The 23,187-nt window shown below is 37.7% G+C and overlaps 1 protein-coding gene across 4 annotated transcripts; it reads left to right on the top strand.

The window, feature by feature from the left end:
- The first annotated feature begins 4,433 nt into the window (after window positions 1-4,433).
- On the top strand, window positions 4,434-22,646 carry LOC136232785 (protein RST1). 4 transcript variants are annotated; one of them, XM_066022193.1, is made up of 25 exons: window positions 4,434-4,885; window positions 5,046-5,330; window positions 5,451-5,534; window positions 5,682-5,958; window positions 6,400-6,650; window positions 7,154-7,337; window positions 7,444-7,631; window positions 7,764-7,864; window positions 11,332-11,407; window positions 12,137-12,268; window positions 12,377-12,458; window positions 12,590-12,662; window positions 13,013-13,181; window positions 13,418-13,548; window positions 13,630-13,721; window positions 13,975-14,066; window positions 14,141-14,353; window positions 14,439-14,516; window positions 17,412-17,594; window positions 17,749-18,645; window positions 18,728-19,024; window positions 19,646-20,293; window positions 20,692-20,842; window positions 21,043-21,161; window positions 22,156-22,646. In XM_066022193.1, exons 1-25 carry the CDS (start codon window positions 4,493-4,495, stop codon window positions 22,534-22,536), a joined length of 5,577 nt encoding a protein of 1,858 aa, XP_065878265.1. In that variant the 5' UTR covers window positions 4,434-4,492; the 3' UTR covers window positions 22,537-22,646. The 4 variants fall into 4 exon arrangements, with proteins under 4 accessions (XP_065878265.1, XP_065878264.1, XP_065878266.1 ...); XM_066022192.1 differs by having other exon boundaries at window positions 5,679-5,958; XM_066022194.1 differs by having other exon boundaries at window positions 4,745-4,968; window positions 5,679-5,958.
- Window positions 22,647-23,187: the final 541 nt, after the last annotated feature.

Below are 23,187 nucleotides of genomic sequence, written 5' to 3'. Positions count from 1 at the left end.
TGATGAAAGGGGATGAATGGGTGAAGGATGAGGAGGAGGAGAATAAGATGAGACAGGCTTTTCGGTCATGGTTGATTTTGGATTAAAAAAGTAGCGGAAGAGGGAGGGAAGGCGAGTGCAGCAGTGACGGTTTAAGCTCTGATACCATAATAGAAGTAGAACCCTTGAGGATTTCTATTGATCAATGAGAGTATAAATACCCAAGAGTTTACGAAAAAACAATCCCTATAATTATGCCTATGATTATGGTATTATCACATTACTATAATTATGCCTATAATTATGGTAATGTCATAATTGAAAATCAATCAAATAATAATTCCTAAATAAGATAATTACATATCTAACTGTTACTTGCGGTATTAAACACGGGTGCAGTTACTCAGATAGATAGTGGATTACTTATACTAGAGTTATATCAGTATTAATAAAGGTGTGTAGATATAAAACCGAACAGAAAAAATCGAATATCAAAAGTGAATTACTATACCTAGCCACAAATTCCTACCTCTAGCCTCGGGAATTGACCGAACTACCCTTTGCCCAAAAATTGAAAAAAACCAAAACCTCTCAAATACCCTATACACTCTTTGATCAAATCCGGACTCGTTTGTGAACCAAATCATGGATCCTGAAAGAGCCCGTAAAGGGAAAGACAAAATGGTAAGATTTACGGTTTTATTTCGTTGATTTTCGCTCTGTTTTGTGATCTGTGGGGTGTTTAAAAAATTCACCGGAATCGCAGTCGGGCGTATGAACATCACGCCCGACCTGTGGTTCCGGCGTGAGGGAATCACACCCGACCAGTGGTGCGGGCGTGATAGCCACATGCCCGAACCACAGGTCGGGCGTGATGCGCTTACGCCCGCACCAGTGGTCGGGCGTAATGTTCATACGCCCGACTAGTGGTCTGGACGTGATTCCCTTACGCCCAAGGTTTTTTTTAATAAAAATTTACATTATTTACAATTTTATTAATTTAGTGTAATTTTATAATTTTAGTTTAATTTCAGTATAAAATTTAGTATAATTTTAGCATAATTTTTACAATTTTATTAATTTAGTGTAATTTTATAATTTTAGTATAATTTTAGTATAAATTTAGTATAATTTTAGTATAATTTTAGCATAATTTTATAACTTTAGTATAATTTATTATAATTTTATAATTTTAGTATAATTACAATTATTTACAATTTTATTAATTTAGTAGTATTTTAGCATAATTTTATAACTTTAGTATAATTTACATTATTTACAATTTTATTAATTTAGTGTAATTTATAATTTATATGTTACCATTTTTTATTAACTATATGTAATTTTTTTTGTAGACGGAGCGGCCTACTAGGGGTGGAAAATCCATCCCGTCATCTGCTCGTCGTCTAGATATGGACGGCGAGGATGATACACCACCCCATACGAGATTGCGTGGTATTGATATATCCGGTCGTAGGTGTAGAGGGGCTGTGACGGACCAGTTGAGGAGGGGACCGATTGTGGAGCAGCCCGCTATTGATGGATCAGAGGGGGTGACAGATTTTGATGACAGAGAGCCTGATAGCGATACTGTGGAGGACTACCTGGATGTGGCAGCCCAGGCAGTGCGACAGTCTGCAGTTGCTCGTGATCGCAAGGTTGAGGATAGCGATGAGCAGCCGACCACGGGGAGACAGCCGACCCAGCGCGTAGGAGGCCGCTTTGCGAGTACATGTATTTTTTAGTATTTTAGTATAATTTTAGTATATTTTAGTATAATTTTAGTATTTTATTATAATTTTAGTATAATTTTAGTATAATTTTATAATTTTAGTATTTTAATATAATTTTAGTATTTTAGTATAATTTTAGTATAATTTAGTATAATTTTAGTATTTTAGTATAATTTTAGTATAATTTAGTATCATTTTAGTATTTTAGTATAATTTTAGTATAATTTTATAATTTTAGTATTTTAGTATAATTTTAGTATAATTTTAGTATTTTATTATAATTTTAGTATAATTTTATAATTTTAGTATTTTAGTATTTTAGTATAATTTTAGTATTTTAGTATAATTTCAGTGTAATTTTATAACTTTCAGGGACAAGCAAACGTCCCAAAGCTAGTGAGGATGAGAGCTGGCTAGTTACTGGACCGGTGGATGGTGGCCCCGTTGATGGTTCTGTGATTCCTAGTTTTCTAGGACATGTTGCCTCACGGATGCTGGGAGGAGAGATTCGGTCGTTTCTGACATGCTACAACAGATCATCAGCATGCCGAGATTTGTGTCAGTGGTTTTCTGGTGCGTCAGCCGAGGTAAGAATAATATAGTGTGTCAACATTTATTGTAATTTGTATTTTTAACTATAAACATAAAAAACATTCAGTAATTGTATAAATTGTATATGTGTCATTTTACAGCTGAAGGAGATGATCGAGAAGACTGGTTTGTCTCACCTTCCACATGCCATGTTTAAGAACCTCGACACTCTGCTGTTGACTGCGTTCGTGGAGCGGTGGCAGCCCGATACGAACTCCTTCCACATGCCGTTCGGGGAGATGACTATCCAGCTGCATGATGTGTGGCATATTCTTCGGATCCCGATTGACGGTCCGATGGTGTCCGAGTCTCCCACTACTGACGGGCTTCATGCCATGTGCATGATGATGTTTGGGGTGGATCAAGATCAGCTTCTGTTGCCGGGCCGACATTTATGGGGTGGTGGAGGTGTATTTGTTCAGGCTGTACACGGGCTTGTCATCCAGGGTAGGGATGACGCTACTCGGGCCACATCGTGGATGTGGCTTATGCTTGGATCCACTCTGTTTGTTGACAAAAGTGGAGATAGGATTAGACCGGCCCATCTTGCTGAGGTTTACGGCGGTGTCAGCGGGGCAGCTGGACTTTCATGGGGTCTGCTACACTTGCCATGTTGTACCGGCAGCTGGGGATAGCGAGCAGAGGAGACTGTTCAGGTATATGCGGATGTTTGACCCTACTGCAGGCATGGATATACGAGTATTTTTCGGTGTTCCGGCCGCATAGAGGAGCTCACTTGATCCCAGCTGACCATGCCCGTGCACTGAGATGGGAGGTCGAGGTACCAGGGAAGACAACCACCCGACTAGATACCATACGCGGGCAGCTGGACCGTATGACGGCAACAGAGGTATTTTATAAAATTTTAGAATTAATTTAAGTATTATTTATAGTATATTATTATTTTTTATTGAGTATTTTTTTTCAGGTGACGTGGTTGCCTTATGGTCTTGTCCCCGATGATGATCGGCTTCGAGTGTCCTACGCCGGTTGGATATGGTGTAGAGACATCGTCGAGCCGTATATGCCCGATCGAGCGCTGCGATAGGTCAGATATACTCAGCCTATGCCAGCTGAGCGTATTAGACCTGATAAAGCAGTACGACCATGGAGATCTTTAGCGTATAAGCTCACGCATTCCTTAGTCACAGTTGAGGATACCTGGCGGAGATTTCCATCGGCTCGGGGCATTGATCGGAGGAGATGCCGACCAGTTGGATACGATCCCACTGCCTGTGATCCTGCTTATATGGACTGGTATATGCGATATTCGCATCCTCATCTCCTTCATGCACCACAGGCTGGACCGGTACAGCATGCTCGCGCCAACAGTGAATTTGTAAGTTTATTATTATTTAACATTATTATTTAGTATTAGTTTATATGTGTTTATTTTTTAATATTTATTTATTAATTTTTTTTTGCAGTGGGTTAGCTGGTTGTGGCGTGTCACCCAACTATCGGCTACCCACCGATCTGACGAGGATGCTCCACGCATTAAGAGGGAGATGGATGAGTGGTGTCGGACGAGCTAAATTATTTTTGTAGAACTTCATACATTTCAACACTTTTGATATTATATTTACTCTTTTATGTTTCTTAATTTTTATTTTAATGTTTATGTTTTTAAATTTTATTTGTTAAAGGATAATACAAGTTAAAATGCCGTAATTTTATTTCTAAACGGATAATTCGAGTTACCACAATTATGAACTTTTTTTTTTGTGATTTATTCATGCGGGCGTGAGGTAATCACGCCTCACCATGTGGTGAGGTGTGAGGCTATCACGCCTCACCGTAGGTGTGGACGTGATAGTCCCACGCCTCACCGTGTGGTGAGGCGTGATTACCTCATGCCTCACCACAGGGTGAGACGTGATTACCTCATGTCCGCGTACCGGGAGAGGTTTTTTCCACAAATTTCCCACCTCAAAACCTTAAAGGGTACTTTCGTCCTTTCACGGGACTAGAGGTGGGAAATTGGGACTGGGTTTAACAACACCCATATCAAAATCATCAAAATAATTTACACCGATACCAAACCCAACGCCTTAAATGGACCCTTTTTTTTTGTTTAGTCAAGGAACATTATTAAACCTATTTAAATGCATCAGCACCATTCTGATCTGGACGAAAGTTCACATTATTCCGCCAAATATAATATCTCTGCTCGGTGTCTCAAAGCAGCAATGGACTCCTACACTCATTTACTCGAGAAAATTCGGGTCCCTCAACCCTCTCTTCAAAAGTTCGCCGTCATTTCAATATTCTCAAAGCTTCGATCGTCCCCCACATACCTTGACCCGGACTCTCATCCTGGAAGAGAAGCTATCACTCAGTGCCTCCACTCTTCATCTCCCGCCGTTGTCGACCAAACTGTCCGCGAGCTCTGCCGCCTTGTCTTCGACTCTAAATTGAATCTCCCTCGTGGGCTGCTGGAGCTTCAGTCCGCACTCCAAGGCGCAGATTCTAAATTCGTTGGATTATTTGTTAAAGGATTAGGATTTCTTATACGGTTGGGCTTTGAAAGAAATAACGGATCATGGCACTTTGCTTCGCCTGAGAGTCACCCATTTGTTAAGGTTACTGAAGTGGATTGAAGTTTAAATGGCACTATATCTTTCTTCTTAGTTTTGAGTTTTATCTGATAACATGCTGACACAATGTGGGTTAATATCCAAGTTCATTAAGTGCATTGTTGAAGAATTTGAGCACTGATGCTACAAGTCTTTTGGATTGCAGATTTTATCGTACAGAAGTGATGTCCAGTCTGAATTGGTACAGCAAGTTTTACAATTTATGGCACAGAACAAGCGATTGGGAATGGTGGAAGTTTGTGAATTCTTGAGACCATTTTTGAATTTTTCAGTGCTTCGCATCCCGTTTTCCGATCCTTTACCATCTCTATTTTCAAGGCAGTTAATATCATCAATGGCGTCATTTTGTTGCTCCTTCCCCATAGAGGCAATTCCGGTCCTTAAATTGCTGATGGAATCCCTCAAGCTTTTACCACACAAGAATTCAGATGTTCGTATAATTCTCCTGAGATATTTCCTTTGCTCTTTATTTTATACTTTTAAATTTGCGATTTCTTCACTTCTACAAAAGTTGCAGTTATTAGATTTTCCTTTCTCGATAACAATGCAGGAACTTAGAGACTCATATTATTCGTTGGAATCTGTAGTTGATGCCTATACTGTGGTTTTGAGGCACTTGGCTCAAAGAGGATTGGTATGTTTTTATAGCTGTATTCACTGCAATTAAGCATTACATTGATGTCTTATCTTACTTGGAATGAGTTTGAAAAATGAACTGTTGCTATTAGTTTAAAACTAACTGGACTCATCTACTATTATTTGTTTTCTTTTCTCATAGCAGCTGCTGATCGAGGCTCAGCTGCTTGGCGTGGAATTGTCAGATATCATTCTTTCACTATTAACATCTCTTTATGGGCATTCTGCTGATAGTGAACCAATCATTGAATTAGTGAAGCGGTTGTTTCTCATTCAGAAAGATCTGAATATGTGCTATATACCTGAATTATCATCATCGGTTCTGTCCTTGTTCACTATCCTTGTTCATTCTGAGCTTGAACACGAACAACTTTCTGTCTTGAAACTCCTCGTCTTCCTCTTTAAGTGGAAAAGCCAGAATGGTGTGTGCACTGAATCTCATCTCTCTCTTATATGAAGTTGAGCATGTCATTTTCATAATGATTCTCAGTTTGATCTATACTTGTCCGGTTGCCCAGTCCTTTAGCATGTAAGCATATAAGTACCCTTTTGTTTACCTGTCTTTATGGAGTCTTGGTCAAGTGATGCATTTCTCTTCATGATGGCTTTGCTGATATCTTCAGTACTTGTTGTGTTAATGTAACCTTCCATTGAATATATGTTTTTTTTGTACAAGAATGACTCTGATTTTAGAAATAATTACTCATTGTTTAAAAGGAAAATGAGTTCTTTGTTTATAAAGCGAATGAAATCTTACTTAATTCTGTTTGATCTCATGCCTTTTGTGTGTGTCAATGTGTTTGTTCACCTACTTCTGGGCTTCTGTTGTTTATATGGGTTTTCAAATTTTTTTTTTTCCACAGAATATTCGTTTAACAGAATCAAGTGTTCTTTTAGTGAAGAGCTCTTATTCACATTTCCTGTAATCAGCCTCATGTCATCAACTTCTAGATCTGTTAAAGATGCAGCTGCTGATTTGCTTCTCATGCTCGAAAAGCTTGTAATAGAACTGTTTAGAACACCGAGGACTGGAGAAGGTGCAGAAGTGAAATTTCCATCTATTTCCTCACCTGGGTCCATTTTTTATAGACTTCTACGACATCTTTGGTCTCAGGTTTATTTGTTTTCAATTTCTTATTATTGTTGGTCGGTCTCAATGTAATACTAAGTTCTTTGACTATGTCTTTGTCTTTTGTACTTTCCATCCCTTTTAAAAAATGAAAATGCATACCAAGTTGGAATCTCTCTTTCTTGGTTGAGTTTAAGTTAATTACTCTGCTTATCAACTCTTATATCAAATCAGTTCCCTCAATTTATACATGTTTGACATTGAGAAAAGATAGTGTCTTTTTTGGTGATACTAAAAATTGAATTTTGCATGAATGAATAATTTTTTTATAGTATAAATATTAAGATTTATGTAGTCAATTTCATTTAGTTGGGATTAGGCTTATTGAGTTCAACTAGAGCAATTAAAGTAAAACTGCAAATTTTTATCGTCTTGTTAAAAAAGGGCAGAAAAGGAAGGTAAAAGGAAAAGGAAAAGAAATTGCATTTTTTTGGGTTGTATATGGTGATTGAGTTTTTGTTAAATTTTGCTGTGTTCTGCATTTTCAGGACCAATTTTCAGAGTCAACTTCCTTCTTTGTAAATTTTTCTTTTAATGATAAAACTGATGGCAAAAGTATGCATCATCAAGCTATATCTTGGGCTTCTCAGTTAAGAGAAAGCTCTTTGCGGATAATAGACAGACGGAAATCGTCCTTGCCCATCTCTCAGTCTCAGGAAAATTTTCTGAAGGGTAAACTTCTGGATTATCTCCTTGCCCATCTTTCTTTGCGGATTATTAAATTTTCGATTATAATATTGATAACTGAAATTCATGTCATCCCAACTGTACCCTTTAGAAATGCCCTCATTGCTCTGTGCAATTACTGCTCTTTTGGTGGCACATGAGTCATTAGGAAAGATTGCATTGGATATGTTGGCTACCATTGGCATTTTGGATCCTAAGCAGGGAGTACCCTTGTTGCTTGCTGTTCTATTTTACAGTAACATTGTGACAAAAAATGACATTGACAGCCACGATTTATTGGTGAGCCCTACTTTTCTTTTTCTTTTCTGGTGTTATGTCTATTGCAATTGAAACAAGAGTTTGCGAAACTTTGCTTTTGCATCCTGTATCTGCCTGTTGTTATAATTTATTTAATTCTTTTTTTTCTTCCAGCCAAAACTTTTGGCCATGCTTCCGTCTCTGGCTTCCCATTTTGTGATGATGCCACTTATAATTCAATCAATCCTGCCTATGCTTCAGAAAAATGGAAAACCGTGTGTACTCTCTATAACTCCTCATCTCTGTCTTTATTCTCAGTTTTCAATCCAAAATCATATTCATGTTTTATTATTTTATGGGCTATGTTGTATGCTACATATTCTGGTGACGATAGCTATGTCATGATGGTTGGGCATATTTGACGGTTGCTATATGTTATTTTTGGGTGACATAAGGAGTTCCGTTATTTATGAATTTTTACCCTTGCAAAATAAAGAAAAGGGGCTCCCTAATTGACACAAAGTCCAGAACAGTTTTGTCTGTTCCAAGTATAATTTTGTGTTCAAGAGGTATTGGATTAAGTTGCTTTTCTCCCATCCGCCTCTCAATATTCACACCACCACCAACAACAAAGCCTTAGTCCTGAAATGGTTCGGGGTCGGCTAACATGAACCGTCATACGAAACCGTTAAATCAAGTCGTGTTAGCGACATAAATTCTCTCCCTCCACTCCATCCTATCCACTACCATATTTTCCTCAATCCCCAATAAACTCATATCACGCTCAATCACCCTCTTCCATGTTTGCTTAGCCCTTCCCCTACCCCTTACTATTTCATCCCTTTGCCACTCTTCAATCCGTCTAACCGGCAAATCAAGCGCTCTTCGTCTTACATGGCCAAACCACCTTAGTCGGTTTTTCCTCATTTTATTCTCAATAGATGTAACCCATACTTTCGTCCTAATTATTTCATTCCTCACCCGATTCATTCTCGTATGACCACACATCCATTGCAACATACGCATATCCGCCACCGACATCTTATGAATATGACAATGTTTCACTGCCCAACATTCCGTACCATATAACAATGCATGTCTAATTGCCGTGCGGTAGAATTTTCCCTTGAATTTATTAGGCATGCCGGGGTCGCAAAGGAAACCCGTAACCAACTAGATTTAATCCTATGAGCAACATCTCCATCCATTTCTCCATCCGTTTCAAACCCTAAATAACGAAAGCAATCCGAGCCCTGGACAACCTTCTCATCCAGGGTGATTGTCCCTCCCTCCCTATTTCTGTCGCCGCTAAACTTACACTCCAAATATTCCGTCTTACTTCAGCTCAACTTAAAGCCTCTAGATTCCAAAGTTTGTCTCCATAATTCCAACTTACTCTCCACACCTTTCGTCTCATCAACCAACAAAATATCATATGCATACACCATGGTATACCGTATTGAAGTGAACTTGTTAATTCATCCATAACGACGACAAAAAGAAATGGGCTAAGTGCGGAACCTTGATATACTCCAATCGTAATAGGGAACTCTTAAGTCTTTCCAACACTAGTACGTACACTCGTGCACGCTCCCTTATACATGTCCTTTATGATGTTAATATATTTCCGCAAGATGCCTTTTCTTATTAAGGCCCACCAAAGTACTTCCCTTGGTACCTTATCATATGCCTTCTCCAAGCCAATGAAAATCATATGCAAATCTTTCTTCTTATTCCGATACTGCTCCATTAATTGTCTCATTAGATGAATGACCTCCATAATTGATCTTCCTGGTATAAAGCCAAATTGGTTTTTCGAGATCTTCACCCTCCTCCTTAGCCTTTGTTCGATTACTCGCTCCCAAAGTTTCATAGTGTGACTCATTAGTTTGATTCCTCGATAGTTGGCACAATCTTGGGCATCGCCTTTGTTCTTATACAAAGGGATTAGGGTACTTTTCCTCCATTCCGATGACATCTTATTGCTTCTCCAAATCTTGTTGAAGAAAGTCGTCAACCATTCGATTCCTCTCTCTCCCAAGCATCTCCAAATCTCAATAGGGATGCCATCAGTTCTTACTGCTTTCTTCAATTTCATCTTTTTTAATGCCATTTTGACTTCACCCTTTTGAATTCTCCGCATGTAGTCACGATTTTACCATATCGTGATGGATACTTATATCTCCAACATCTTGTCCACAATCTCCATTAAATAATGTAATTCCATTGTACTTAGTTGAAGTTTGACTTGTTAAGTTGAATTTTAGCTTGTTTAGTTGATTTTTTTAAAATATGTGGTGAATTAAAGTATTGAGTGACTTAAATGTTAGCATATTTTTGAATTTGGTTCTTATGTTCGATTTTTTTTTTTGTTGGGATTTTGATTTTGATTTTTAGATTTAGAAATTAGGTTTATTAACAAATATTATAAAAAGGAAAACGGGTTCGTGAATTTTACAACCCTTTTAGTTGATTTTATTATATAATAGGTGAAATAGGTTAAACGAGCCAACCCGTTTAATAAATGGTTCGTGTCGTGTCAACCCATTCATTAAATGAGTCCAGGGTTGACCCTTAACGGGTCACCAGAGTACGTCGACACAACCCGTTTATGATCCACCAACCCATTTTGACACCCCTCAGAATTCCTGTTGATGTTGGCTACATATGTCGTCAATTTTGGGTTGCCCCAACTTCAACTTAGATTGAATTTTTCATGTGCTGTTAGTTTTCTTTTGGGTTTCTAAGTGCGTCCCTATGTTGCACGGAAACGGACAGGAAAAGCGGAAATGCTACCGTAGAAGAGTTTCCGTGCAACATAGGTGCGTTCTCATGAGATCTCATATTTTTTTGTTGTTTCTGATTTTCTAAGTGGTTTCTTTTGATGCTTGTAAACATTCCACTGAAAACTTCAATTACCCTCACGTATCTGAACTATTCTTGTTAAGCATATAGTCCTTGCTGGGGGGCCTTGGCGCAACGGTAAACGTTGTTGTCGTGTGACCAAGAGGTCACGGGTTCGAGTCTTAGGAGCAGCCTCTTGCCAAATAAATTGGCAGGGGAAGGTTTGCCCCTAGTACACCCTTGTGGTGGGACCCCTCAGCGGGGACGCGTAGTGCGACCGGGCCGCCCTTTTAGATGGCGAGCCTTGGCGCAACGGTAAACGTTGTTGTCGTGTGACCAAGAGGTCATGGGTTCGAGTCTTAGGAGCGGCCTCTTGCCAAATAAATTGGCAGGGGAAGGCTTGCCCCCAGTACACCCTTGTGGTGGGACCCCTCCCCGGACCCTCGCTCAGCGGGGACGCGTAATGCGACCGGGCCGCCTTTTTTTTTTTTTTTTTATAGTCCTTGCTGGGAAATGGAGGAAAATGAGGTAAGGATCTACATGGCTAGAAACAAATTTGTTGGTCACACACCCCAATTTCCTCCTTTTCCCTAACAGAGGATTAGTGTTTAATGAAGAGTCTTAGAGCTACAGTCTCTAACTCTACTTGTTTATCTCTTTATCCGAGTATATTCATTTTATGATGTATATAACTTTAGCTGCCTATATGTGAAAACTGTATCATACGTATGATATGAGTGAGTAGAATAATTTTCTAACATTACCTACTAATGATGTACCAATGTTTTTGTGATAGTAACAAATGTAAATTCAAATGGAATTTACCCTTTTTTGCAGCAAGAACTAATATGTATTATTGCTTTTTGCTAATATCCTGGTAAGTCAATTCTTCTTGCAGAGTGTTGTACGCAACAGGGGTTCGTTTGCTTTGTCAGACATGGTCAACTAATGATCGTGCCTTTGGTAGTCTGCAAGTAATATTCTTATTCGCTTGTTGGATTATGATTATGGCATGTCTGGTTTTATGTTTGATATATTGGAAGCAAATCCTGAATTTTTCTTTTGCAATAAATTTAACATAAAAGAAGGAAATTGAACGGTTAATTTTGGCATAATGCTGTGAATTATTTACTGAGCATATACAGTTCTGAATAAAGAGTTTATCATTATATGATCTTTGAACTACTGGCGATTTTAGACCTGGTTTGCAAGTCGCAAACTTTTGAGTTCGCTACACTTCACATTCTATAAAGCTTACTTGACTGTGAATTATGTGGTGCATGAATTTATTTTGATACCTCTATAACAATAATGTTAAAATCATTACATAATATGTATTGCATTCTCTAAACTTTTTTAGTTCAGGGAAAGATGAGGAGGAAAAGGATTCAAGAGTCTTAGCTAAACTTCCTCTTATCAATTATGGCCGTAGTCAAATAATCTTCAGTTAAAGTTCAAACTTCTCCTATAAAAAAGTTACCGAAACATAATATCAAGATTTATTTCAGAAAAAATGCTTACTTCACAATGGAATTTTCTTAAAATTCATGTTACCTGAGAAAATGATATGTATTTCATTTCTTTCTTATCAAGATACAGATTTTGTTTAAGCTACATTTCCTCTACCTTGAGCTTCTGCCTCTCTTCTGAGTTGCTATGGCTGTGTTGCTTGTTTCACTGCTAATACTCTCATTGCTATTTAGGCAGTTCTTCTTCCAAAGGGGTTCACCCAATTCAAGACTGACAAGACTATCTGTATAAGTTTGGCTACATCCATTCGTGATGTTTGCAGAAAAAATCCTGATAGGGGTGTGGACATTATCTTGTCTGTTTCGGTATGGATAAAATCATAGCTTTTCTGTTTTGTCATGTCCAAACATGCAAGTTTAAGATATATATCTTAATTTTAATCTGTGTCTTTTTGATTCAAATTTATCTAACAGGCTTGTATTGAGAGTCAAGATCCTATTATAAAAGCTCTTGGTTTACAGAGCCTTGCTCATCTGTGTGAAGCTGACTTAATTGGTATTGTTGATTGCTTTGGACTGGAACTTTTCTTTTCCTGTTTATATTTCACAATAGCATAGTTAGATAAGTTACTGGAGCCTAATGAGAAGGATTCCAGTGCTTCTTATCATTCCAGTCGTCTTATCCAGATTTTTATACTGCCTGGAGCGTCGTTGAAAAGCATGTGGTAGATTACTCTTCAGATGCAGTTGTTGCACAAAGGTAAGCATATGATATGATCACTGATACTTAAAATCAGCTACAGTTGGACACAAATAATTGTGTAAACATGCTTAACTATAACTGAATCGGAGGCTATCTTAGGTTTATGGATTTGACTTGCCTTTTTTAGTCTAGTCAACCAATTTCCCTTGGAAAACAAAATGGAAGAATGACAAGGTGTTAGATCTGCAATAATAATTTGTTATTTTTTACTCCTAGTAGGATGATGTGTTTCCTAGTGGTTGCTGAGTCCATTTGTGTGTTGAGAATAATTCTTTACACATATTTTGCACTTACTTTTGAAACCCAAAGATTAACAATATGACCTGCATGGATCTAACTCATGGCAGCGTGTGCACTCTTCTGAAATGGGGTGCAATGGATGCTGAAGCATATCCAAGAGCTTCAGAGAATGTCTTGCAGATTTTGTGGGATGTTGGTGCTTCTGTGCATGTTCGTCATGTGGCACAATGGGCGAAGGCAAGGGCCTGTGCATTTGAGGCCTTATCCCAATATGAGGTGAAGATTTTGAACTATCAGAGTATTCTATTATGTCCTTAGAACTTCTTCTGGTTTAGCCAGAAAGTTCGGATGTTCAGAGGCCATGAGGCAACGTAAAAGCCAGAAGTGCTTTATCTGGGCTGGTGTTTTATCGTTTTTTCACATACAAATGTCCCAGAAAGATTCAATATATCTGTATTTTTGTTTCATTCTGACATGAATACAAAATTCTTCTGAATATGCTTTTTTACTAGGTCCAACATATAGAAAAGGGAATTCCAGAATTCAAGAGAAAGAACATGGATTTGCTTTTTTGTGAGACCTATGGTGATGTACTGAAGGCTATGGAAGGATTTCAAGTCAAGATCATCACCCATGAGCACATGTAGAGAATATTTGTATATTTCTGCTTCACTTGCTAAATAATATCAATCGGGCACTGATGGTGAGATTCTATTTGCTTCAGGAATAGGCGGAGATTGGTGAAGGAGAGAAAAGTCACAGGAAACAAGATTGAGAAATTGCTAGATGTTTTTCCTCAGGTTCTCTTTCCTTCAGGTATGATGAGATTTATTATACTTAAAAGCATATTGTTCTCCATGCTGAGTCCTTTTGAATACACAGAAAAACTTGTTTAGCTAAAAGCAATCACAGATAATAAATGCTCAGATCTTTATTTTTATTTATTTTATGAATGTAGGCAATAGAGGATGAAGGTGATAGTAGTGCTTTCTAGGGACTTCATAAAATTGATTGTTGTGTCTATTGATGCGTTATTGTTTAGCTAATCAAATGGGCAGCAAATGTACAGGGAAGAAAAGTAATGCTGGGCAGCTACCTGGTGCAGCCCTGTTATGCCTTTCCTTCTCCCCTAAAGATGCGAACAGCCTAGGAATATCAAGGGTAAGATAAACCATATGTTGCAGTTCGTTTCTTCAGAATGTAACATACTTACATCAGCATCACTTGCTATCCAGGTGACTGTAGACCTTCATGCTGCATATGAAAATGCACTGGTGGAAATAGCTTCTTCTCTTCAGCTGTCAAGAAACATTTTTGTTGCACTCCTTTCACTGCAATCATGGAAGACCTTCATGCGTCGTTGGATGAGGGCCAATAACTTATCATTGGATTCTAAAGTAGCATCTGCGTTAGATAAAACATCTGAATCTGCAAACAATATCCTGAAGGTTCAGTGATGTCTTACTCCCTTGTTATTGCGAGTTTTGGTGGGTTATCTACGCCGAAATTGATTTTATAGATTCTTTCCTGCAGAGTATGATGCGACTTGCTGAAGAATCTATACCAAGGTCTGCTGAAAATATTGCATTAGCTGTTGGTGCTCTATGCTTGGTAAGCAATGTAAAATAGTTGCTCATATTATCAATAATCTGACTGAAATTCAATGCCTTTGTGAAAGCATTATAAATGACATTAATAATCAAACATATATCAAAAGAAAATAAAAAAATAAATGAAAGAGGCACTCAAGTAATCTTAATATAACTGCGAACATATCTGTCGAAATTGTTGATTCTATGATATCTAAGTTGCCAGTGGCTGCCCAAGAACTGAACTTCTATTTGCCTCAAATTTGCAAATTGAACATTTTTTTCATCAAATGTAGTTTTGATCGACACATTTTTATGTCTCAAAAGTGTTTTTTCCTGTATTGTTTTTGGTGAAAATGAAGTTAGAACATCACCTTCTGCAAAATCTGAAATTGTGGTCTGCCTCAAATTTGCAATTGGACTTTTTGTTCATTAAACTTAGTTTTCACTGACACATTTTTATAACTTAAAAAATGTTATTTTTCTGTATTCTCGTTGTAAAAAAGCTTAAGGTGATAGTTAAAGGCCCAATTCATATTAACATTTGACACACCCCCGCACGCCAATGTGCACTGGGCTTGAAGCAGGCCCATATTACGATGTCTTGCAATTTAATCAACAAATGAGGTTTTCAGGATTCGAACCTTTGATCACTTGGTCAAAGAGGCTCTGATACCTTTTGTCACGGGTCTGAGTTTCCCACAGAGGCATCTCCCGTGTGGCATCCTGACATTCCGTCTCTACCGAGGTTCACCCTATTTCACCTTCGATGCTGACTTATTTTCGCCCTCCCATGGGCTCATCATGAAAGCGGGAACAACTCACAACACAGGCTCATATTACCACGTCCTGCAATTTAATCAACAAATGAGGTTGCCAGGTTTTGAACCTTTGATTATTTGGTCAAAGAGACTCTAATACCATGTCATGGAACCATGTCATAGAACCATTTGAACTAAAAGGTTAAGCTAATAGTAAATGGCCTAATTCATATTAATATCTGCCAGTATGAAAGCCTCTTAGATCAGATGGTCGAGGGTTCGAATTATGGCAACCCAATTAATTGGTGAAATTTCAACACATGGTAAGGCCGTCATACACACTTCAACCCAAATGGGCATTCGCGTCCCGGGGTGTGTCATTGATTAATATAAAAGCTATTATTGGACCTTAACTATGATCTAAAGCTTTTGGTTCAATTGGTTCCATGACAGTGTGGGTGTGGTCATTAAATGCAAGTATTTGTCTGCAACATTTTATTTTTATTTTTATATCCTTGTTGATCTAGAGACTTGAGTGCATGTGTTCCTCATTTGAGCTTAATAGGGTGATATGATGTTAAATAATTAATTTAGGGGCATAAATTCGATTAGGCATCTAGTAATTAGCTTACTTTTTTTTTTCTTTTCTTAAAACTACTAAGTTGAAGTGACTCGGAGGTTTGTACCAAAAAGGATTGAGAGTAAATTAGTTAACTTGAGGATGGTCTGTGTGGTACAAAGTCGCAAGGTTGTTTCTTTCTACCTTGGTCTTTTTAAGCAAACAAAGTATCTACTTGCAATCAAAGGGAACAATTTAGATGCTTGACCCTTTCCATAACAAGGGAAGAAAGCAGATGATCAAATATCTCTCAACACAGCAGTGGAACACAGATGTTTTTACCAAGAAAAACATCAACTTGTTCTCTCGAAAGATGAACAACTTCTTAACATACCATCACCATGCTATATGATGTATCATCCTATCAACAATAATTGATGTCTGGCCAATCCAATTCAACAACCTTGAAAATTCCATTTGAGAAATTTTTTTAATTGTAAAACTAATATCTAGGAACATAAATAGATCGCATATCCCTTATATATTATTGAATGAATGTTTACTTAAGTTTCATGAAAAAGAAAAGAGGGAGGATGAAATCAAAGCAAGACATGCAGCCACATGGAAACAATTAGAAGACCTTGCTGTTCAAAGAGGTTCAACCAAAAAAACTGCCCCATTTTTTGTTTGCAGTAATATCTCAAATAAATGACAGTCCTTACAATGCACATGCTTAAGAGAAAAACAACACACACACACATATATATATATATATAATATATATGTATATATATATATAAGGATAAGGTACAAAAATACCCCTAACGTTGTCGGCCAATAGCAATTTGACCTCTAAGTCATAGATGGTACAATTGAGGGTCTAAAGTTCACAAGTTGGGACAATTTCAAACATCATTAAAAAACACAATTATTATGTTCTCATGTACTAGTTGCATACAATTTGATTCAGAAAAAGAGGATTTTGCGTTTTGTGATTCAGAGATTTAGAGATGGAATGCTTTAGGCTCGATGAAATATTTAGATTTTTTTTCCCAACACGTGCATAACACGGGATGATTGTTTGAATTTTTATTTCTTTTTCACGTGTATACGTGTGTCTTTGATCTGTTACTGATGAGTGATAATGGATAACATGACGACGCACATAGAGATAATAGAAATCATGACTGACGTCTGATGAGAGGACTCTATTAATGATGTCTGATATTGTTAACCCAACTTGCCAATGTTAGGCCCTCACTTGTCCATTTATAAATTGCTCTTGGCCGACAACGTTGGGGTTATTTTTCTCGGAGGCACCAAACCCACAATACATGTATTTTTTATCATATTAAAATAATTTTAGTTACAATACAACCCCCCTCCTTTAACTTTTGTTCTGATTCTGCCGCTAGCCATGCTGTTCTGCAGTTGGTAGTCCAGGCTATGGCTGGAGCACAGCCTGCTAAGGTCATTTTATCATTCAACATTTTTACATCATTTGAGTAAACTTTTATGTCAATAGCTTGTCTGAGAAACCAGATTTCATGTTGGACAGTTTACTTAAGCCATTGTTAGTGTTGCTGGCCATTTTCAGGTTTTGCCTTCTTCTGCTCATAATATTAAATCAGCTGCTTCAAAGTTTCTTTTAAATTGGCTGTCTCAATATGAACATGAACATCGCCAATGGTCAGCTGCTATATCTCTTGGATTGATCTCAAGTTGCTTGCATGTAACTGATCACAAGCAGAAATTCCAAAATGTCACTGGACTTATTGAGGTATGGGGTTCTATGTTTGGCAACTTTTGAGTGTTTTCTTCCATCAATTATGAGAATCCTTGGTCATAAGAGAATTTATATAATTGTGGAAGTAGATGCTATCAACTCAGTATGTTATGCTGCCTTAAATATTATAAAGAGCTTGTGCTTTTAGGTTTTACGTGGAAGCAAAAGCACCCTTGTCAAAGGAGCATGTGGGGTTGGTTTGGGCTTCTCATGCCAAGATCTTCTTACCAGGGTTGAAGCTGCTGATAGCATTGACTTGGTGAGAGAAAACTACAAAATGCTGGAGGTCAACTTACTAGGGAAGATAGTTAGGACATTACTATTGATGACAAGTCAGCTTAGTCAAGCCTCATATGATATTCTAGAAGACCTTTCTCCATATTTTCCCTCAGCCACTGATGATTTTGTAACCAATGTGGTTTCTGAACTGTTGCTTGAGAAGTGTGATGACTTGGAGGAAGATATTTGGGGTGTTGCAGGTCTCATCCTTGGTTTAGGGAGCTCTGTCGGCGCCATATACAGAGCTGGGGCACATGATGCCGTACTAAAGATTAAAGACTTGATTATATCATGGATCCCTCATGTAGATTCTGTAGCAATTAGATCTGGTTTTTCTGGTGTAGTGGACAAAGTTTTATCTGTAGGATCCTGTCTTGCACTTCCAATCATTGTAGCTTTCTGCCAGAGAATGGAAATGATGAATGATAATGAGTTGGATCATCTAGTGAATGGTTACACTGAGCTGATAACTGAGTTAGTGTCTGTGAAAAAGTCAGGCAATTTCCATCAGAGCTTATTGATGGCATCATGCATCGGAGCAGGAAACCTTATTGCCTGCATTTCGAATGAATCTGTGCACCCAATTGAAGCTGAACATATAAAAGGCTTACTGGAATTATTTAGAAAATGCTACTCGAATCCTTACCCTGCTCTTATCCACTTGGGTGGTATGCTCGGAGTTGTTAATGCTATGGGAGCCAGTGCTGGGATTTTGTTTCATGCCCATCATTTCTCATCTCCAGTGAAGACTGTGTATGAACAAAAGGTCTGATCCTCTTTCTTATTTTTAAACAGTGAGGGACTATTGCCCTTACAATTTTATAACAGTTCTTCTATTTGGTTGACAGAAATCTTCTTATGTCTTGGGTCCTTTACTTTCCAACGCTACTTGTGAACCACAATTGACAGCATTGGTTCAAGATATATTTCTTGTTGCTCAAAATTCTGATGATCTCCAAATGAGACAAAATGCAGCTTGGGCAGTTTCATTCCTCCGCAATCATTTGTGGGCCAAGGAACTTCAAGATGCCGATAATAGTGTTCAAAATAATGCTTCTGATTCCAGAACTGTTTCCCACAGTTTTCCTGAAGACAGTATAGTTTTAAAGCTATCTTTGTGGTTAATGCATCTGAATTTTTCTGTGGTAGGTCCCATGCCTCTCAATCTCTGGTGATACTTTGATCTTATGCATAACTGTATGTTTTTTTTTTACTCTTTTTAGCTTTCTTCACCTAAAGGGATTTTAGTAGTTAGTTCCTGTTCTGCATCTGTTTTACTCTTGCCATGAATTGATGTGCACTATTATTGTGCATGTGTTTATATATATATATACACACACGCACAAAATTATGTCATTCGTGTTAGTACTTATCCAGCCTATGTTATATTGGTAAAATTGTATGTTGTAAAGGGTGGTTCTAGGGTGACTTTTTTTTTTTTTAACAAATTCTATTTTGCTAACTGTCCATCTTAAGGACAAGAGTACAAAGTAAATAAAGTTGAAAAAAGTCAAAAACATAAAGGGAAACAGAAAAACAAAAAACAAAAAATTGCAATAGAAGGCACTTGCTGTAGAATCAGTAGAGACTGTAGAATCAGTAGAGAGACTGCTGTAAATTTGCCTTCTTCGGCAACTTGCTGTTCATCCTTGAGTTATTCAATTGTGTCTGACCATTGTTGACGGATGTGTTTTGTGAAAACTCATTACTCATGACAGTGCAGCTTCGGTTGACTGGTGTTTTTTACTTCTTCCTTGACTTTCCAGGTTGAGGGAGGTACAGTTGCACATGTTGCCACTATAGCAACTGTTTTAAGATGCCTTTCAAGATCTCCCAGATTGCCGACTATGGATTGGGGATCAATCATTAGACGCTGCATGAGATATGAGTCTATTTTCAAGCTGTTGACACCAGAATCAGGCGACAGGGGAATCCTTAGAGAGGAATGTCTTCGGTTCTCAATCACTCATGCAAACCAATTTGATCCACTCCTTGCGCTCCTTGATGAACTATCTGACTTGTCTAGGTTCAGGATGCTGGAGCTAAATCTACAAACATGTCTGCTAGAATATCTGACCGACTTGACAAAAATCTTCTCGGGCTCTAGGCTGGAGAAATTATTTCATGATATAAGTGAGTTTTTTTCTTCAGATTCTTTGAACCAAATGTACAACTCTGATCAGAAAACCGCATTGAGGATATCGTGCTGGAAGGGTCTCTGCCAATGCCTAGATGAAGCTTCACTTAGCTCACTAGGACACCTACCAAACACTGAGAGGTGCATGGAGGTTCTTTTTTCCTTTTTGCCTGCGTTAGAATCAACTGCTGTCCTAGGAGCACATACACAGGAGTGGTATGAAATGGTACGATGCTTAGAAAAGGCTCCAGGGGAATGGTTGTCACATTTCCTGCAGGTAAGAATAATGCGTATATATATATATTCCTGAGAGCTAAATTCTTTTCAAAATAGGCTTCCACTTTGCTTCATCGTCAACATTAAGTTCATGATTGCAAAATTTTGATTTGAGGCTTCTGCTGTAGAAGTTTTGACTGGAAGCAGTTGCATTCATCTTAGTTCCATGGGAATAATCTTCAAGTCTTGAAATTTTTTCCCTGAAGGAAAAAAATCTTTTGTTCTTCTATTAAAAGCATGTAGTGTTATATTTTTACCTGAAAATGATAAATGACCAGTTAATGGACATCTACATGATGAGCTCAACCTAGTTAAGGATTGGTTACTTGTTTTAATTGAACATTTCAATTCTGTCTAGCTTTTTTCACTCAACATGTATTTTTTCCATGTGCCTCTTAGGTTCCACTGGTAGATCTAGTACAAGGACGTGGACAGTTTGATGAAGTACAGAAGAAGGTTGTAACAAAAGCCAAGTTAGTAAAGATTGGCTCCATCCCTTTAAATGAGCTTGGAGGACTAAAAGTTCACATATTGAATTCTAAATCACATGGTTAGTTTACCTACATGGTACAATGTTTTAGTGGTCTGATGACTGTGAACATGTTTCGATTCAAATAAATTTGTAATTAGCCTAATTTTGGACCACCATATTGAATTTTGGTTGCAAACTTGGCTGTTGCCCTTCTCTAACCCCATCTTTTCAAGTCCCCAAGGTAGCTTTCGTTTCAATTTAACCTCCTCTACTTACAGGTATATGGAATTTGCTTACTGAAGTTGTAGCAGCTTTGCAACATGCAGAGGGAAGTGTGAAAAGACAGTGGCTCCTTGATGCTGTGGAGATCAGCTGCGAGTCCAGCTTTCCTTCCACGGTAGGCATCTGTTCTCTTAAAATACGCATTAGAAAGTAGACGAGAAAATGTTTTCCAAAATATTTACCACAAATTCTTGTATGTATTGCGGCTGTCTGTGAGGTAGCTTAGGTAATTCCGCTTAGGTAATTCCTCCCTCTACGACCAATAAAAAAATGCTTATTGGTGCCATGGACAACAGCAAGGTATAATGGTAGACACTAAATCTTCATAAACAGCTTGGTAGGATTTTTATGCCAACATATATCACAAATGCTTCAAATTAATCAGGTTGGATGGATTGGATTCACATGCACTTCCATCCATGATAACATGTGGCAAGAGCTATCAGAAAGAAATAACCATGCGTCACTCTATTTAGATCAAAGCAGTAAATCTCGAGATATTTTGGAAGGAAGAATAATGCCATTAACTGCCTCCCTTCATTTTTATTCTTGATCTTGGATTTACAACTTGTATCGATAATAACAGTTATTTCGTAAAATGCGTTACCCTTCATGTGCACATAGTCTATAAATTTTTGTGCATTTGTGAGAGTCCGACAAGATTTCTTCTGCTAGACAAGAGGCAGGCTGTAATAATAGCTAATTTTCTTCTCATTTTGCCCTTCTCTATCGAATCTGCAGGCTGCAGCTGTGAAAATAGTGTCCAACCCATTAAGATAAGCTATGGTTAATCATTGTTGGCTCTTTTAGTCTTATATTAATGATCAATCAAATTTAGTTTTCTTAGATGCACCATAATCCATTAGTGGGCATAGTCGCACAATAATTTCTCCATCCACCATCCACCATCCACGACAAAATTCTTCTTTGTTTAAGAGTTAATTTAAATCCTTAAAGTTAAATGTCTAAAAGAAATTGAATCAGGGCATGAAAGTGATTCTATTATTCTGTTCCTACTGATATAACCGGGTACACTACACATTAGCATTTTGTCAGCTGCCAGCTCTTTGTTCCGTCTGTGCTGATATGGTTTACATTTTCTTGTGCAGTCACTACAATTTGTAGGTCTGCTAAGTGGTAGTTGCTGCAAGTATATGCCTCTTTTGACTCTGGATCCATTAACGGTATTGTGCGACCTATCAGTTACTCTCACTTCTCTTCTGAAAGAACCCAATTGGGAAGTTGTTGCAGAATCCATTGTCTCGCATCTTTGTAGGTCAACGGAACGCATATACCGCTGGGTGACCAACATGGCAGTCCTCTGTGATATACCTAATCTGGAAGCTATTGATGAGAGTGAAAAGGATGTGGTTGCTCTCGTGTTACCTGTGATGCATCATGCATGTTTATCATTGAAAGAGTACTTGCCTCTGGAGAAGCAGCTTAGGCTTACCAATATGAATGTTAAAAGGTTCAAATTGTTAATGTGACTAGTCCAATTGTAAATATAAGTTAAAGTACGAATATAATTTCAGTTATGGTATTCTTATGTACTAGTACTCGGAAGATTTAATTAAGGAAATCTAGAATTTCACAATAATTTGCTGAAAGATTTGTAACAGGGCAAAGGTGATTTAGAGAAAAGCTAGGTATATTAAGTTCATAATGTTTGCCTTGGACTTGCAATGCTTAGCTTAAATGTTCTTAGAAGTCGAAACTATTGAATAACATAAATAGTAGGGATAAGGTATCAAAATGACCACCAACTTTTTAATGAAGTGTTAATTTAGTTCCAATGTACAAAATAATACAATTTTATAAAGGGACAATTACAAAACTAGCACCTTTTAAGGGGTTAGTTTTCATTTCTAACACACTTTCAAAATCTCACCAAAACTAACACATTTCATTAACTAAATTCCAACCTTACCCTCATCTCTAACATTTTATAACGTTGTCTTTCCTCCCATTTTCCCCTTTTCTTCCCGCTCTCGCTCTCTCTCTCACTATCTCTCTCTCTCTAAAGAACGGGATCAATTTATAGACGCCGATCAACATTCAATCCAACCCACAGTGTGTGCTTCAAGATTTTATACACAATCATGTAAGTTTTACATTTATTTACAATATTTAAAGCTTCG

This window comes from Euphorbia lathyris, chromosome 6 (genome assembly GCF_963576675.1).
Source record: "Euphorbia lathyris chromosome 6, ddEupLath1.1, whole genome shotgun sequence".
In the NCBI taxonomy this organism is placed as follows: domain Eukaryota; kingdom Viridiplantae; phylum Streptophyta; class Magnoliopsida; order Malpighiales; family Euphorbiaceae; genus Euphorbia; species Euphorbia lathyris.
The sequence above is the reverse complement of the archived record's forward strand: the minus strand, read 5'-3'. Positions and strand labels throughout refer to the sequence as shown.

Excerpts from the sequence above, each read along its gene's own strand:
- LOC136232785 (XM_066022192.1), top strand. The coding sequence starts at position 4,493 with ATGGACTCCTACACTCATTTACTCGAGAAAATTCGGGTCCCTCAACCC. Across the intron at positions 7,865-11,331 it reads CTTCAGAAAAATGGAAAACC|AGTGTTGTACGCAACAGGGG; the intron begins GTGTGTACTCTC and ends TTCTTCTTGCAG. Across the intron at positions 21,162-22,155 it reads AGTCCAGCTTTCCTTCCACG|TCACTACAATTTGTAGGTCT; the intron begins GTAGGCATCTGT and ends TTTCTTGTGCAG.